Genomic DNA, 15,562 nt, shown 5'->3' on the forward strand with positions numbered 1-15,562 from the left:
AAAAAAAACCCCTTAAAAACAAAAACAACAAGAAAAGAAAGACCGGGAAGGCAGAAATGGTGTCAAAAGTATTCTGGGAGATTTAAGTTGACCTTTCTGGTGAAGAAGATATGTGGAGAGGTAGAAGAAAGGTGACTTGGTGGGCATTTAAATATAAGCAAAGTTTCCCAGAAGTTAGGTCTGTTCAGGGAGTGCTATTTGTGAATGAAAGCTCTACAGGCTTAGGCCCGCATTTTCCCCATTTTACAGATAGAGCTTTCCAACCTAGGTTTGAATTCTGCATGACCCTGAATAAATCGTTTAATCACTCTGGGCCTCTGTTTCGGCATCTGTGAAATGATGCTCTGAGCCTAAATCTATATCTAGGATCTAGGATCTAATCAAAACCTGAGGAAGCGCACAGGCCGAAGCTCAGTAGGCCCTTGCCCTCAATCAATATGGCGCCCTCAACGGCTTCTATAGGGAAGACCATAGCTAAGATGGCTGCCGGCCGGCTTCATCGGAGCATTGTACGCAGGCCCCGCGAGCCTTCGTCGTTTCTGCGTGCGTGCGTGCGTGCGCGAGCGCGTATTGTGCGGGAGGAATTTTCCGCTCTCTGATTGGTCCTTGGCGGATTTCAAATCCGAGCGGGTGCCGCGGCGTCCGGCGGACGGTTGGGTGAGACGCCGGTGGGAGGCCGGAGAGAGCGGACTCGGGGGCCCGCGAACCTCCCGTCAGTCTCCATTCAGGTGGGACCGGGCTCGTCGGGAAGGGCCTCTCCGCACGGGGCTTTGTGATACGGGCGGTTTGTAGTGGGGGGGTGTAAAAGTAAACGGAGGGGTGGGGAGGAGGGAGTCTCGGGGCAGAATGGGGGGGCGAGGAGTGAGAAACGGCGTTCCCCCGCCCGCCGGCTTTTGGAGGCGAGTGCGCATGCGTGCGGCGGGCTGGGCCGGGGGCGGCCGCGGCTTTAGTGGAGCTCGGCCCGGTCGGTCCGGCAGTCGGGAGGAACCGAGACCCCGGGAGGGCGCCGGGGTTCTTTGTGCCGCCCCGGACCTCGGAGGCGGCGGTGGTGGACGGTTGTCCGAGCCCGGCCCTGGAGTCAGGAGGACCTGAGTTCAAATCCAGCCTCAGACACTTAATTACCTAGCTGTGTGGCCTTGGGCAAGCCACTTAACCCTATTGCCTTGCAAAAAATCCTAAAAAAAGTCATCATCATCTTTGTGGCCTTGGCTAAGCCACTTAACAAAAAAACTAAAAAAAATGTTCCCCCACCACGCCCCCGGGGGATAGAAGGCGCTGTACGTTCTAGCCCAGCATTCTGGTGGGGTGGCAGTTGTGGGGCACCCCCAGGGTTCTTTTTTTTTGTTTGTTTTTTCTCTTTGAATAGGGTTGGGGGGGAGAAAAACTCTTTAAGTGACTGAAGGCTATTTGGAGAATGCTTAGGGTGAAGTAACCTTGATTTCTCAGTTGAATATTTTAGAGTTTAGTTTAGAAGAAAGTTGGATTCGAGTCCAGGTTCAAGTCCTGAGACTGCCATTTATTTATTTCCTCTGTCATCCTGGGTGTCACCAAGAATTTGTGGGAGAGAGCATGATACAACAATCCAAGGCAATCTATACTGGTGGGAGTTTATCTTAAAGGGTGGTCCAGGAACTTTCACTGAGAAGACTTGAATGGGATTAAGGTATGGGAGAAGAGCAGGAATTTCATGTCTATATATAAGTTTTTCCAAACAATGGTAATTTATTCTTTTGTTCCCTAGAACGAAATAATTTTCCTCTCGCCTATATGTACCTCTACTAACCGAGGTGTAAAGTGGGGGGGGACTGGCTATGGCGGAATGAAGTAAAGAATGTGAATTTTGTGGGGAGAAATTATATATTGAAATGCTTTGGTGTAGAAAGTTTTGCACGAACAGTACTTTTGTCGTGAAATTGTTTTTCTGAGTATAAAATGGCACTCCTAGGAATCTACTGCGGGCCCCCCCCCCCCCCCCCCCCCCCCCGCGCCCGGCAACACAGTTGCTTATCCGTGATTTTCAGAAAATTTTCTAGGGATTCTTCATGTTTCTTTTGTAAACTACCCCTCCCCCACCAGCTAAACAGGCAACCCCTGCATTGCTATATCTAGTAATGTGACACTCTTACACATATTTAAAATTTAAAAACAACCGATTTGTGAATCTGTTAATAATGTTGGGGCTGGAGGAGGTTAGGGATTGAGAAGGTGGAGGATAGAAACCTTATCTAGTATACCCTGCAGTTAGATCTATAATAGTCTGTTATTCTTCAAGAGGATGTCTGTCTCTTGACTGGATGATTGAAATTAAATTGGGGCCTCAAAGCAATCACATCAAGCTGATACTCTTGCATTTTGATGTTAAATTGCTCCCTTAGGGATACTCACAGATTGGGAATCTGTGAGATTGTGACTTCTGTGCTTCTAGGGCTTCCCATCAATAACAACTGAGATTTTCTAGCACCATTTTGTGTAGAGTTTTCCACAAACTGATTTTCTAACTACACAAAGGTACTATTTTCATCCACCCTGAAAGGCAAGTCACCTCTATACTGAAAGGGACGACTTGTTTTACAGCCACTTAAACATTGCACTATAATGTGTTTTGGTTTTTGTTTCCATTTTACACACACATCTTGGAAATCATTTTGTGTATTTATTGGGGGAGGGAGTGGCTGAGAAATGAAATACTATTGACTGGGGTGAAAATAATAACCAACAGGAGAATTAAAACCATTTCAGCTATACTTACAGGACATGGATAAATTTGAGTTTTTCTCATTTAGAATTTGGCTTTAATATCAGGGTTAATGCTGATGGCAGAAATAATCCATAAGTAATTCCTGAGTTATTCTGTACAATGTTAATTTTAAAGGTGATAGTTTCGTGACAGAGTGGAGAATATTATTTTGCTAGTATAATTTTGGGATTCCTTTAAACCTTTGTGAGATGAAGAGTTAAATTTACTGATGCCTCTCCTTCCAGAGACTTAGTCTTATCTTTGCCAATGTGTCTGAGAGCCTTGTCAGGTCAGATGTGAATATCCATTCTTTTATTCTAGCACAATTTAGTTTTAGGGCTAGTCTTAGAATGCCTGTCTATAACTCTCCTGTTGTTTTTGATGTCAGATCTTCCTTCTCCCTTTGTAAAAATACTCTGGGAATTAAGAGCCTTGTATATACTGGGACAGAATGAAGTAGGCAGAATCACAAAAACTATGACTGCAATAATATAAACAAAGAAACCCATTCAGAGGAAGCCCAACCTATAACTGTCGTAGTCAATCTTAGCCCTGAGAAGAATCTTTCTTTTACTTGGAGAGCTGTGTGATTGGGTGTAAATGGTTTCATTTTCTGTCAGAAGTGGGTGTATCAGATGGTCTGTCTTCACTAGACTAGGGATGGCTCACTGAGTTGGGAGGGGTAGGGGATATCTGGAAGTGAAGGTGGTATTAAAACAAAAACTATCAATAATATGTTAATCTTTTATTAACAAAGATTTTGGAAAATGTAGGGAATAGTTCATTAAAAACCAACAAACTTACCAACAAGTGCATGTAATATGTACTGTATGGTTCTCCACCTCTGCAAACAAGTGAAGGAGGCACATTTTTCTCAGTTATTCTTCAGAGCCAGGTTTGGTCATTTTATTTAATACGTAGTACTTTTCTGAAGTGAGTTAAATTTTTAATTTAGAAGTTTTTGAGAATTTTGGGATACGCCTTTTGATAACTTGACAAATCATCAAAGCATAACAGTAGGACTGAGAGTCATTGTTTAAAATGTAAGTAGTGTTTGTATTACCATCAATACATTAGTTCTTACCAAATAGTAATATACTACCAAATTGGAAACTGTTGGCAGTGGTAATGTGCAAACAAATATTTTTGTGTGTCTGTTTTAGCAGGGAGACATGGTATGTGAACTTCTTGAGAAGCTATGGATACTATTGGGGGAATAAGATCTCACTAAGAAAAAAAAGTTAGGTAACAATAAGAAAAGTTAAATAAATAACAATACAAAACCTTTTTTTATTTTTTTAGGTTTTTTTGCAAGGTAAATGGGATTAAGTGGCTTGCCCAAGGCCACACAGCTAGGTAATTATTAAGTGTCTGAGGTCAGATTTGAACTCAGGTACTCCTGACTCCAGGGCCGGTACTTTATCCACTGCGCCACCTAGCTGCCTCCAGATGACTAATATTTTAGGAAAATCAATCTGAGATGTGTACAGGATAGATTCGAAGAGGCAGAAGGAGACATTTGGAAAAAATACACAAGACTTGGAGAAATCAAAAATAAATACTCAGTTTTGAGTCTAGAATAATTGTGACTTAATTGATCTAAGAGCTAGCATTTATATAATGCATTCTTTATACACATTATTTCATTGATCTTTCCAACAATCTTATGAGCTATGTGCTATTAGTGTTCATTCTTACACATAAGTAACTGAAGCTTAGGAAGGTTAAGTGATTTGCCTCAGGTCACACAACTGAGTCTTAAGTCCCTCTATCTACTGCACTAAGATAAAGCTTAGATTTCCTCTGACTTCCATCTGATTTTATGATTTTGACTAGAAATGAAGAAGTCAGTTCAGGGGACTGCTTAGAAATAGAGTAGTGAAGAAATAGTGCCTTTTTGGAGCAAGGAAGGAAAGGAATACTTCTAATTAGACTAAGATTGACTTGGAGATGACAACTGAGCTTCAAATGAAAACACTTGGTGAGCTCACCTTTAGGAATTGAAACTTGAGAATGAAGATTTTGAAATTATTTGCAAAGTAGTGACAGCTGAACATGAGTGAATGAGTTTCTTAAGGGGGTAGAGGTAGTAGAGAATAATTATAGCTCACATCTACAGAAGTTTAGAGAGTACTTTGCAAGTTCTCATTTGTCTTTCTCAACACTGTGAGGTAGAAAGCATTTAGATGCTTTAGTTTAGGAAACTGAGCTTAGATTACATGATTTTCCCAGAGGATTTGAGATAGGGTTTTGAACTCAGTTCTTGACCACTAACAACCACTGTTCAAACCAGAGGCTTATGTATTGAACTTTTGAGAACATCTGATGTAGGGAAGTATGAACAGGAAGAAAGAACAATAATTCACTTTCTATATGTTTATAACCTTGTACTCTCTACTTCTAAAAAATGATTTGAATATTGTAGCTTAACAAAGCTGAGGGTTCCATCTTTTTCTCTATGAAAAAAAGTTTTATGGACATGATAATAGGAGAAATAGAGACAGTTTTGACTGAGTAGTAGTTTGATCTCTCTCATTTTATGGATAAGAAAATGCCCTGGAGAAAGGAATATACATCAAGAAAAATGTGGAGGGGGTGGCTAGGTGGCACAATGGATAAAGCACTGCCCTGGAGTCAGGAGTACCTGGGTTCAAATCTGGCCTCAGACACTTAATAATTACCTAGCTGTGTGGCTTTGGGTAAGCCACTTAACCCCATTTGCCTTGCAAAAACCTAAAAAAAAAAAATGAAAGGCAGAAGGAACAAAGAAATAGAAAAAGGCATTTTAAATTTCATTTTTATTGATGCCTTTTGAGGTACTCCTCACCTACCTAGGGAACCATTCTTTGGAACTCAGGATCTAAGTTCAGATTCCGCCGGTCACTTAATAATTACCTAGTTGTTGTGACCTTGGGCAAGTCACTTAACCCTGGGGGTGGGGGGAGATGTAGTTCATCAAAACCAAGATTTCTGGCCCATTAGGCACTTAAATGTTTACTGACCTGACAGATGATAATATAATATAGGCACTATTCCATTTCCATAGTGTGGAATAGTCCCCCACCCTCTGGCAGGGGATGGCCCAATTGGGGGAACCATAGTTCCACATCTTTGTTGTGAAGGGAGGTATAATTTTTTTTTCCAACATCTCCAGGGTCAAACTTAGTATGATTACACAGTATTCAGTATCTTTTTGTTTATTCCATTTATATTTTGTAGTCATTCTCTATGTTTTTCCTGATTCTGTTCATGTACCATTACTTGATTAATCATTTTCACAATCAGTAGACAAGTATCTTTGTTTCTAATGCTTTGCTTCCTCAAAAAGTGCTGAAGTGAATATTTTGATATAGGTATATATTAGACCTTTTGTTTTTTGACCTTCTTGGAATATATATGCCTAGGAAGGAGAATCTCTGGGTCAAAAAATAAGGAGTTTTTAGCATCATTTCAAATTGCATTATTCTAGAATGATCACGGCTCTGCCAACAGTATATTAGTGTGCCTGTCTTCCTTTAGCTAAGGGGGCTTTTTTAAAATGATGAAGAATCAAGAAATTTTATTGTCAATTAAGAAATTCATTCTAAGAAGTATTTGGTATTTGATTAAACCAATTGGGAAATTGCTTCTCCCAGTAAAAATGATATACTAAATCAGTACCCTTGTCTTTCATATTAAATTTCTTGGATTTTTTTTTTTCCAAATTGGGTTTCACTGCCTTGGTCCTTAAGTACTCAAGATGATAGACTTTGATATCTCACATCAAAGCTTCTAAGCAATGACTTCCATTTCTACTGGGACCCAAAAGAAATCTTGTAATTTTAATTTGCTTCTGAGCCTTATGCCTATGCTTATGCTATATTTTAAATTATTATTTTGCTCTGTCTTGTCATATTGGGGATTGTAGGATTGCTTGTTGATTTAACAAAACTACCTCCTGAAATGCTATTGATTCTGCTCTTAGTTTTGTTCTTTACAACGAATATCTTTATAATCTGTTGGCTTGGTTGCTTAGCAGCTTGCTGTGAATATGCAACATGGAATGTGTAGTTTTCCATTTGGAAAAATCTCAGTTGCTGACCCTGAATTACATAGATTACTAAGTATACATATAAATTAGATATTTCTTTAGTACTAGAATAATCATTATGCAAGTACAAGTGAATAATTTTATTGGATTTACTGGACCATGGTGGAGTTCCCTATTCTCATTGGTAGTCTTTTTTTTTTTTTTGCCCTGTCCCTTCCAAGCTAAACTTTCATTACTTTAGGAAAGTCTATAAGAGTGACTATATATTTTATATTTTATGTTCCTTGTAAGTACATTTTTTGAAAATGGGACTTCAGTTTATTATTTCTGCTGTTTGACAATTTCCATCGGTCAGTTGAAATCTTTGGTTGTTTGACTGTTAAATGAAGATTTTTTTTCAAAAGTGCAATTCTCCTTGGCAAAGACTTCTTTGAAGCAGAACTACTTATAAGAACAATGTTTTAATGTAGTATCAGCAGGTCTTTGAGGGAAATAGGAGGCCTCTGAGATTCTTTATATAGAACACAGTAGCAAATGATTTTTCCTTTGCCCTTCTCACTGTGAAGGTGGTGTATTGTCTCTCTGATGCCAGGATGTGGTACAACATAATCCTTTCCCTATACTTAGTATAAATTTATTAACCATAGTCCCCAAACGCAGTCCAGCAGAGAGACCTGCATTACAGAAATAATTCTTGCACTGCTGAGCTGGCGATTTCCCACTTAATCACTCCTGTGACGTCATTGGCAGTCTTGGTAGAAAATATGCTGACCATGTCCTGCATTTTAAAAAGCTGGTTACTACAGGGGCACTAACTAAAAAGAAATGTAAGCTTTTTAGAGAATGTTAAAAGATATCCAAAAGTCTAGAAAGATAAAATAGTAAAAAATATTAGACCTGATTTAAAAACCCACATTTTGTATCTGCCTAATAATCATTTAGATGTGGTATCTGTTTTGAATTTTAGGTGGCTGATATGGAGGAAAGTCTTATCAAAAGACTTTCTGATAATTTTTAAATCAGTTTTGAAAACATAATGAAATTCAGTTTCAAAACTTTCTTGTTTGTATCCCTCTGAAATTTGTGTTTTGTGTATTTTTAAAATGTTTCATTGGCACTTTTTTTTGTTTTACATCACTGAACAACAGCCCCTCTGAGATCTCCACATTAACCCTCAGCTTTTCCTTGTAACAAATAAATTAAAGTTAAGTACACAATGATGGAATGCAAACTTAATCAGTTTTTTTTGTTATGTGTGGTTGATTATTGAGTTGATCAAGTTGTCAATTCTTTCATTGTTTTTCTTTAGAATATTTAAGTCCTTATATAAGCAATTCTCATGGTTTTGTTCATCTTACTATGTATCAGTTCATGAAAATCTTTCCAGCTTTCTTTGAATTTATCTTTTTTATCATTTGTTACTTCACAAAGATATTCAATTACATTTTTATAAGCCCACTCAATAACTCAATAAACATTTTTAAATCATCCATGTGCTAAGAATGTGCAAATGAGGAAGACAAAGTGCCTGCTTGTAAGAAGTTCATAGTTTGTTAACAACCAAGTATAAACAAGATTATATATATATATATAATTAGAGATAATCTCAGAGGGCAGTCAAAGCATTAATGGAGAAAAGGAAGGACCAATCGAAGTAGGTTGGATTTTAACTGAGACTAGAGGGAAGTGGAGATGAGGAATGAGAGAAATTTAGACATGAGGAATAACTAGTGATAGGAAATGGAGTGTTTTGTGGAAGGAATAGCTAGGAGACTAGTGTCACTGAGTTGTAGAACATATGGAGAAGATTAATTGGATAAATGCAAATTAAAACAACTCTTAAGAAATCATCTCACACCCTCAGATTAGCCTGTATAGCAGAAAAGGGAAATGATAAATATTGGAGGGAATGTTGGGAAACTAGGACACTAATGTACTGTTGGTGGAGTTGTGAACTGGAGCAATTTGGAATTATACCCTAAAGGTTATAAAACTGTATCCTTTGATCCAGCAATACCACTATTTGGTCTGTATCCCAAAAAGTTCATAAAAAAAGAGGAAAAGACTCAATTGGGAATGAATAAATTAGCTGTGGTGTGTGAATGTAATAGAATATTTTTGTTCTATAAGAAATGATGAGCAGGTGGATTTCCAAAAAACCTGGAAAGGTTTACGTGAACTGTTGCCAAGTGAAGTGAGCAGAACCAGGAGAACATTGTATATAGTAACAGCAACACTGTGTAATGATCAACGGTGCTAGATTTAGTTCTTAGCAGTGCAGTGATTAAAGACAGCTCTTAAAAGACTTCAGAGAATGAATTATGGAATCTGATTGTAGATCAAAGTCTACTATATTCTCTTTTAAAATTTGTTTAATTTTTTTCTCATGGTTTCCCCTTTTGCTATGATTCTCCTTTCACAGCATAATTAATATGGAAGTATGTGTGTGCATTTATTCCATATAATTTGGAAACATGATTGTGCATTTATAACCTATATCTGATTACTTGCTGTATTAGGGCCAGGGGGAGGGAAAGGTAGCAGAGAGAAAACTGTGTGGAGGGGGACTAAGAAGCCTGAAAAAGTATAAAAGATCAGGGTGAACTTTAAAAGCCAAGTAGAAGATTTCATAGTTGATTCTGGAGCCAATAAGGAACTCCTGGAATTTTTCTAATAGAAGGGTGACATGACCAGACCTACACTTCTGGAAGATCAATTTAACAGCTCATTGGAGAGGATAGACCAACCAGACCACTGTTACAATAGTTACAGCAACTTCTTGGTAATAGTGAAGTTTTGAGAATGACATGTTTAGCTAAGATTTGTCCCAACTATTACCCAAGTAATAAATAATCAATATTTCTGACTTTTTATTGTAATAGAAAGTGTTACTTCGAATATTTTTACTCATACACTTCCCTCTTTTTTTGACCTCCTTTGTGATAAATGTCATTCAGACAATAAACATTTATTAATTGCTTACAAATGTCAGACAATATACTAAAGTGCTGGGGAGACAAAGGCTAGAATAATTGTTGACCTCAAGGATCTCACATTGAAATGGGGGATAAAAAACCAAAAATGACTGTGCATATAAAATATATATAGAACAAATGTAAAATAATCTCATACGGGAAGTTACTAATATATGAGCAGACAAGGAAGAGGCCTCCTGTAATAGATGGCTATGAACTAAGCCTTATAGGAAGCCAGAGAAAACATTCCATGCATGGAGTTCAGACAGTGCAGAGGCAGTTGAGTGTTATATTCAAGGAACAGCAAGTAGCAGGCCAGTGTAGCTTGATTGTAGAATGAGTGATGGGAACAGAGTATTAAGCAGAATGGAAGGGTAGGAAGGAGTCAAGTTATGAAGAGCTTTAAATGCTTTCTATTTGATCCTGGAGGTGATAGGATGCAGCTGGAGTTTATTGAGTAGGGGAGGGAGTGACACTAGACCTACTCTTTAAGAAAATTGCTTTGGCATTTGAGTGGTAGATAGAGTAAAGTGGGGAAGAAACATGATGGAGAGCATTTGAAAGACTGTTGCAACAATCTAGATAAGAGATGATGAAGGCCTTTAGGGTTGGGGCTGTGCAGAGGGAATGGGAAGTAATAAGGAGAAGTTATTTTGGTAATACTGAATGTATTGCATATATGAAGTGAATGAGTGCTTTTATACCAACTGCTGCCCATCCCCCTTACCTCAACACTTTTCCCTTTCACCTCTGCCTCTCGGTTTGCCTAGCTGTCTTCAAGATCCAGCACAGAGCCCACTATCTGCAAGAGTGCAAGTCAGTCACTTACTTATTGTAGCACATAAAATAAATGCTAGCTTACTTTTGACCCATAGTATTTCTTTAGTATGTTTAACTTATTTCTCTAACTTTTGTTTCTGATTCGGGGCCTGGTTAGGGGCCAGATTCCGCATAGCATCCTCACTCCAACCCTCTCTCAAATGGGATGATCAATTTCCAGGTGATTTGTACTGGCATCTTTTGGCCCTCCCATTTTTCTGGAGTAGAACCTATAGTTTCAGGACCTTTCTTGGAGCATTTTCTGTCAGAGGACTACTAGTTTCTGAACTTTCTCTTCACTCTGCCCCACACAGCTTTGCAGTTTACCTGGCAAGGTCTTTTGGTTAGAGGACTAGCCTATTTATTTATGCTTGTCTGAATACCTGAAAGCAGATTTGTGGCTGACCCTTTTTTTCAGTCTTAGGTGGGATGAAGGTGCTTTTTAATGTTTCTTTTTGTAGTTAATTGATGATCACTCAATCTAGCATCCTTTTTAGCTCTTTGATATAGTTTATATAGGGAGAACTGGATTTCTCTGATTTTTGACACATTTGCCATCTTTATTGTCAGTAGTCCCTCTTAGTTTTGTTCTTATTTATTAAAGATCACATAAAGTGCCACTTGTGTTCCTGGAATTCTTGTAGTATCTTCATTAGGCATATCTAGATATTTGAGACACATTGAATTTCACGTCTGAGAATGAGGCAAGGCTTCTAACATTTTTTTATTTCTTGGCAGAAAGATGGAGACTGTGGTGCTGAATCTGCGGAATTCGTTTGAGCAGATTGTACGCCTGGCGGAGATTCTCAATGAAGGAAATGAACTCGGTAAGTCATTCTGAGCTGGTCTGTGTAAAGAGGAAAACAGATTTTTAGAATTGGTTTTTTTTTGTGACAGAACTAAAGTGTGTTCTAGTCTTAGAACAGTTTTTAATAGAATAGCCAAAAAGACCTAGATTTTTTCCCCTCTTCCTCCATGTTTAAAGTTTAATTTGTGCTTATTCTGAGCTTAGCATTTTTTGTAACCCTTGCTTTCAAATGGGTTTTCTTAGGAGAGTTCAATTCTGCTAAGAAATTGTTTTAAGTTGCTAGTCTTGTATTCACAAAATTTCTAGGAGGGGTACCACCTGCTTAAAGTTTAGAATAGCTTGTCTTTAGTATTTCATCTTGAACTTATCCATTCAATGCTTCTACTCTAGAAGATAATGTGATAGAATTTTTCTGCCCCCCCTTTTTTTTAAAAAAAAAAAAAGGAATACTTGTTTCCTTCGTTTCAATTTGGATAGAGGGGCTGTCCCAGTATCATCTGGGAGACATGAAAGGAAGACAAGGTACCTAAGAGAAAAGGTGACAGGACATAGATTAGTAAGAAAGGAATAAAGGTCTATTTGCCCTAAATAAGCCATATACATTTCATTATTTTTTTCTGTTTTGCTTTTCCTTGTAGTTTTGTTCAATATAAAAGTAAATAAAGGCAGTGAACTCAGCTTTTTACTTTTTAAATATTTCATCTCTTGACTTTTTCCTAGACTTTTGAAAATAATATCTGGCCTGGAGGTACGCTCTTTATCCATCTTTTGTGTTCTAAGCAAAGACAAATCTCTTTTTCCCTTAGTTCATCAAAGACAAATGGAATATTTCAATTTTTAAAGACATTGTATTCATTTTCTAATAGACATCTTCCTTTTCTTAGCCATCAAGCCATCCCTTTTTACAAGTGATAAAAAAGAAGAGGGAGAGAAACAGTTAAACTACAAAATCTGACATATATGCAGTGTTTCATACCTTTAGTCTTCCCTCAAATCTACAAAGGAAAGGGGAGGTGCATTTTCTGTTCTCTTCATCTGAATTGAGCTTGATCATTTATGGTTTTTTTCCCTTTCCTGTTTTCATTTACATAGTCATTATTTTGTTTATTATTTTTAAGTTCTGCTTATTTTATCAGTTTATGTAAGTTTTTCCTATATTTCCCTGATTTTTTCATATTCCTTGTTCCTTTTAACACTTTTTCCATCATTTTATGTGACATAACTTGTCAAACTTTGTTTCTTTCTAGTTTTTTCCCATCATAAAACATGCTACTATAAATGTTTTGTTCTTTGTGGGTGTTTTCTTTTTGCATTTGACCTCTTGGAGTAAACTTGTATGATTTCTGAGTTAGAAGGACATTTTAATTACTGTTCAGATTGATGGACTCCTTCACAACCCCACTAATGATGCTTATCTTTCTATAACCTTTCCAGTGTTTACTTATTCCCATCTTTTCATCATCTTTGCCAGTTTGCTGGGTATGAAGTGAAATTTCATAGGCATAGGCAGTGATCTGGACCTTTAATTTCATTAACGTGAAAGAATTCTAGGTAAGAAACTCCCTCTATTAATGCAGGATGACACCTTCTCTGCAACTTCCATTTTCCTGGTGAGTGTATATGATCATGAATCATGTGATGCCAAGACCTCAGAAGAACTAAAGTCACAAATTACCTAGATTTTAATGAAAAGAAACAAGATGAATATAAGCACATTATAGTGCATTTCTTAAATAAATATTTGAAAAGTGATCTAAAAGTCATCAAGAACTTGTATGATCAGAAAGAAACAAAGAAACAAGCCTTAAAGATAATAAGAAAACCAAAGAACATGGAGAAGTATACAAATGAGAAACAAAGAAGGGATTGTTCTCTATAACCCAGGGCAAGAGAATCAGTACAAATAGAATCACAGAAACAGCTGGACAATTAAGTGGACTTCATCTTCTGCTTCTAAAATTTGTGTTAAAAAAGTAAAAATAATTTTAATATTGTTATAAAACTATGTAACTGGTACATAAAAGCTTCATCATACCCTTTAAAAAAATAAACACTGAGTGATTATTTGACATGCTCAGAATCCTACAGCCAATATGTGTCAAGGCAGGTTCTACATCCAGGCTGTCTTGTGGGTTTTGTATTATTATTAGTGTTGGAACTTCTAAGTGTTTCCATTTCTTCTTTTGAGAACCTAGCCTTTGATCACTTATATGTTTGCTATTTTTCTTTTTCTTTTTCTTTTTTTGTTTTTTTACAAGGCAGTGGGGTTAAGTGACTTGCCCAGGGTCACACAGCTAGTTATTAAGTGTGAGTCCTGACTCCAGGACTGGTGCTCTATCCACTGTGCCCCCTAACTGCGATCACTTAATATGTTAAGAGAATGGTTCTTATCTTAGTGTGTATATATATATATATATATATATATATATATATATATATATATATATATATATATATATATATTTGAATTACCCCATATCATAGATATTTGATACAAAGATTTTTTTCTCCCAATTAATTCATTTATTCTGGTTGATTTGTTTAAACCAAAGCTTTTTATTTTTATGTACTTCAAATGATGTTTTATCTTTTGTTTTGTTAAAAAAAATTTTTCCTTGATTTGATCTAGTTGACTTTCCTAAGGTATGACTTTAATACTCCAGTTGCATATCCATTTTGACCTGATTATGGTTTGAGGCATATGATGCTGGTCTAGCTTATTAACTCACTTTTCCTTTTTCTCAATTGTCATATGTCCTTGAGAAGGTGGGAATTTTACTCAAGAGAAAAAAGACAAAGATATAAAAATGCAAATATCCATGTATGTCCAAACCCTAATGGTAGTATACCTTCCTGGCATAGCCTTTGGTTGTGGGCCATAAGGTCATCCTCTGGGCTGCTAGGTCATTTCACTGCATACTGGAACCTTGTCATTTCCCTCTTGTGCCACTTCTCTCAAAAACTTTGGGGACTATAAGAACAGTGAGATTAGTTTAGTCACTGGAAAGCATTTGAAAGTTTTTGAGCAGGAGAATAAACTGAACCCATCTATAATTCTGCCAGTGGTGTTTTGGATGGATTGTAGGAGGGAGAAAATCAAGTAGGCCAGTTGTGAGCTATTGTTAATAAACTTAAGAGGTCAGGAGGCCCTAAATGAACTAAGATGATGGTGGTAGGAGTTTGGAAACGAATGAATGTGAGAGATTTCCAAGGTACATACCATTGACTTGGTGAGGAGAGCATTAATAAAGAGAAAAGCACTACATACATTCACCAGAATGTTTATATAATCAGCACTTTTTTGGGGAACAAACACTGGAAATAAAGTATTTGCCCATTGATTAGAGAATGGTTTGAAATGCAACTGAATTGCTGTTCTGTAAGAAACAACAAATATGATGATTCCTTTGCCAGAAGTGAGAGGCCCACAGATACAATACAGTGTGTGTGTGTGTGTGTGTGTGTGTGTGTGTGTGTGTGTGTATTAAGGTTTTTTTCAAGTATTTATTATTTTTGCTGATTTTTTTTCCTCCTTTTTCTTTTTTTAAAAATATTCTTTTTTTTGTATGGTATAGCTCTGGGAAGGGAAGGAACATGGGGGGTAATTTAGACAAAATAAAAGGGGGGAGGGAGATATGAGTGAACAGTGACCTATATGATATTGGTACTTAAGAGTATTTTCCATCTTTTCTGTTTGTTTCCCATTCTGTAATATCATGCAAAAGGGCTTTTATTTGCTTTTCTAAGGTTCTAGTTTTTAAAACATTTTGAAAATAAATGCAAAGTAGCTTATCCTCAGAGGCATCTTTTTTTAATAAGGAGATTTATTTATTTTGAATTTTACAATTTTTCCCCTAATCTCGGGTCCCTCTCCCCACCCCCCATAGAGAAGGCGGACTACATTGTTTCCATTGTATATGTTGAATAACGTATAAGTTGAATGTGATGAGAGAAGTCATATCCTCAAGGAAGAAAAATGAAGTATAAGAGATAGCTACATTACATAATAAGATATATTTTTTTCACATTAAAGGTCTTTGGTCTTCAAACTCCACAATTCTTTCTCTTGATACAGATGGTATTTTCTATCGCTGATACCCCAAAATTGTGCCTGATTGTTACACTGAGGGAATGAACAACTTTGTGAAAGTTGATCGTCACCCCCATGTTCCTGTTAGGGTGTACAATGTTCT

General features: G+C 37.1%; 1 protein-coding gene across 4 annotated transcripts in view; it reads left to right on the plus strand.

Annotated features, from left to right (window-relative positions):
* The first annotated feature begins 635 nt into the window (after window positions 1-635).
* The window catches only part of RACGAP1 (Rac GTPase activating protein 1), a 39,862-nt gene continuing 24,935 nt past the window's right edge, over window positions 636-15,562 (plus strand). Inside the window, exons 1-2 of one of the 4 annotated variants that reach the window (XM_074225948.1) lie at window positions 636-728; window positions 11,300-11,388. In XM_074225948.1, coding sequence (XP_074082049.1) covers window positions 11,304-11,388 — 85 coding nt within the window. In that variant the 5' untranslated portion in view covers window positions 636-728; window positions 11,300-11,303. Of the gene's footprint in view, window positions 729-761; window positions 785-1,021; window positions 1,664-11,299; window positions 11,389-15,562 lie in introns of those variants that run through there. The other 3 variants (XM_074225949.1, XM_074225950.1, XM_074225947.1) reach the window with 3 other exon arrangements.

Source organism: Macrotis lagotis, chromosome 2, assembly GCF_037893015.1.
Source record: "Macrotis lagotis isolate mMagLag1 chromosome 2, bilby.v1.9.chrom.fasta, whole genome shotgun sequence".
In the NCBI taxonomy this organism is placed as follows: Eukaryota; Metazoa; Chordata; class Mammalia; order Peramelemorphia; family Peramelidae; genus Macrotis; species Macrotis lagotis.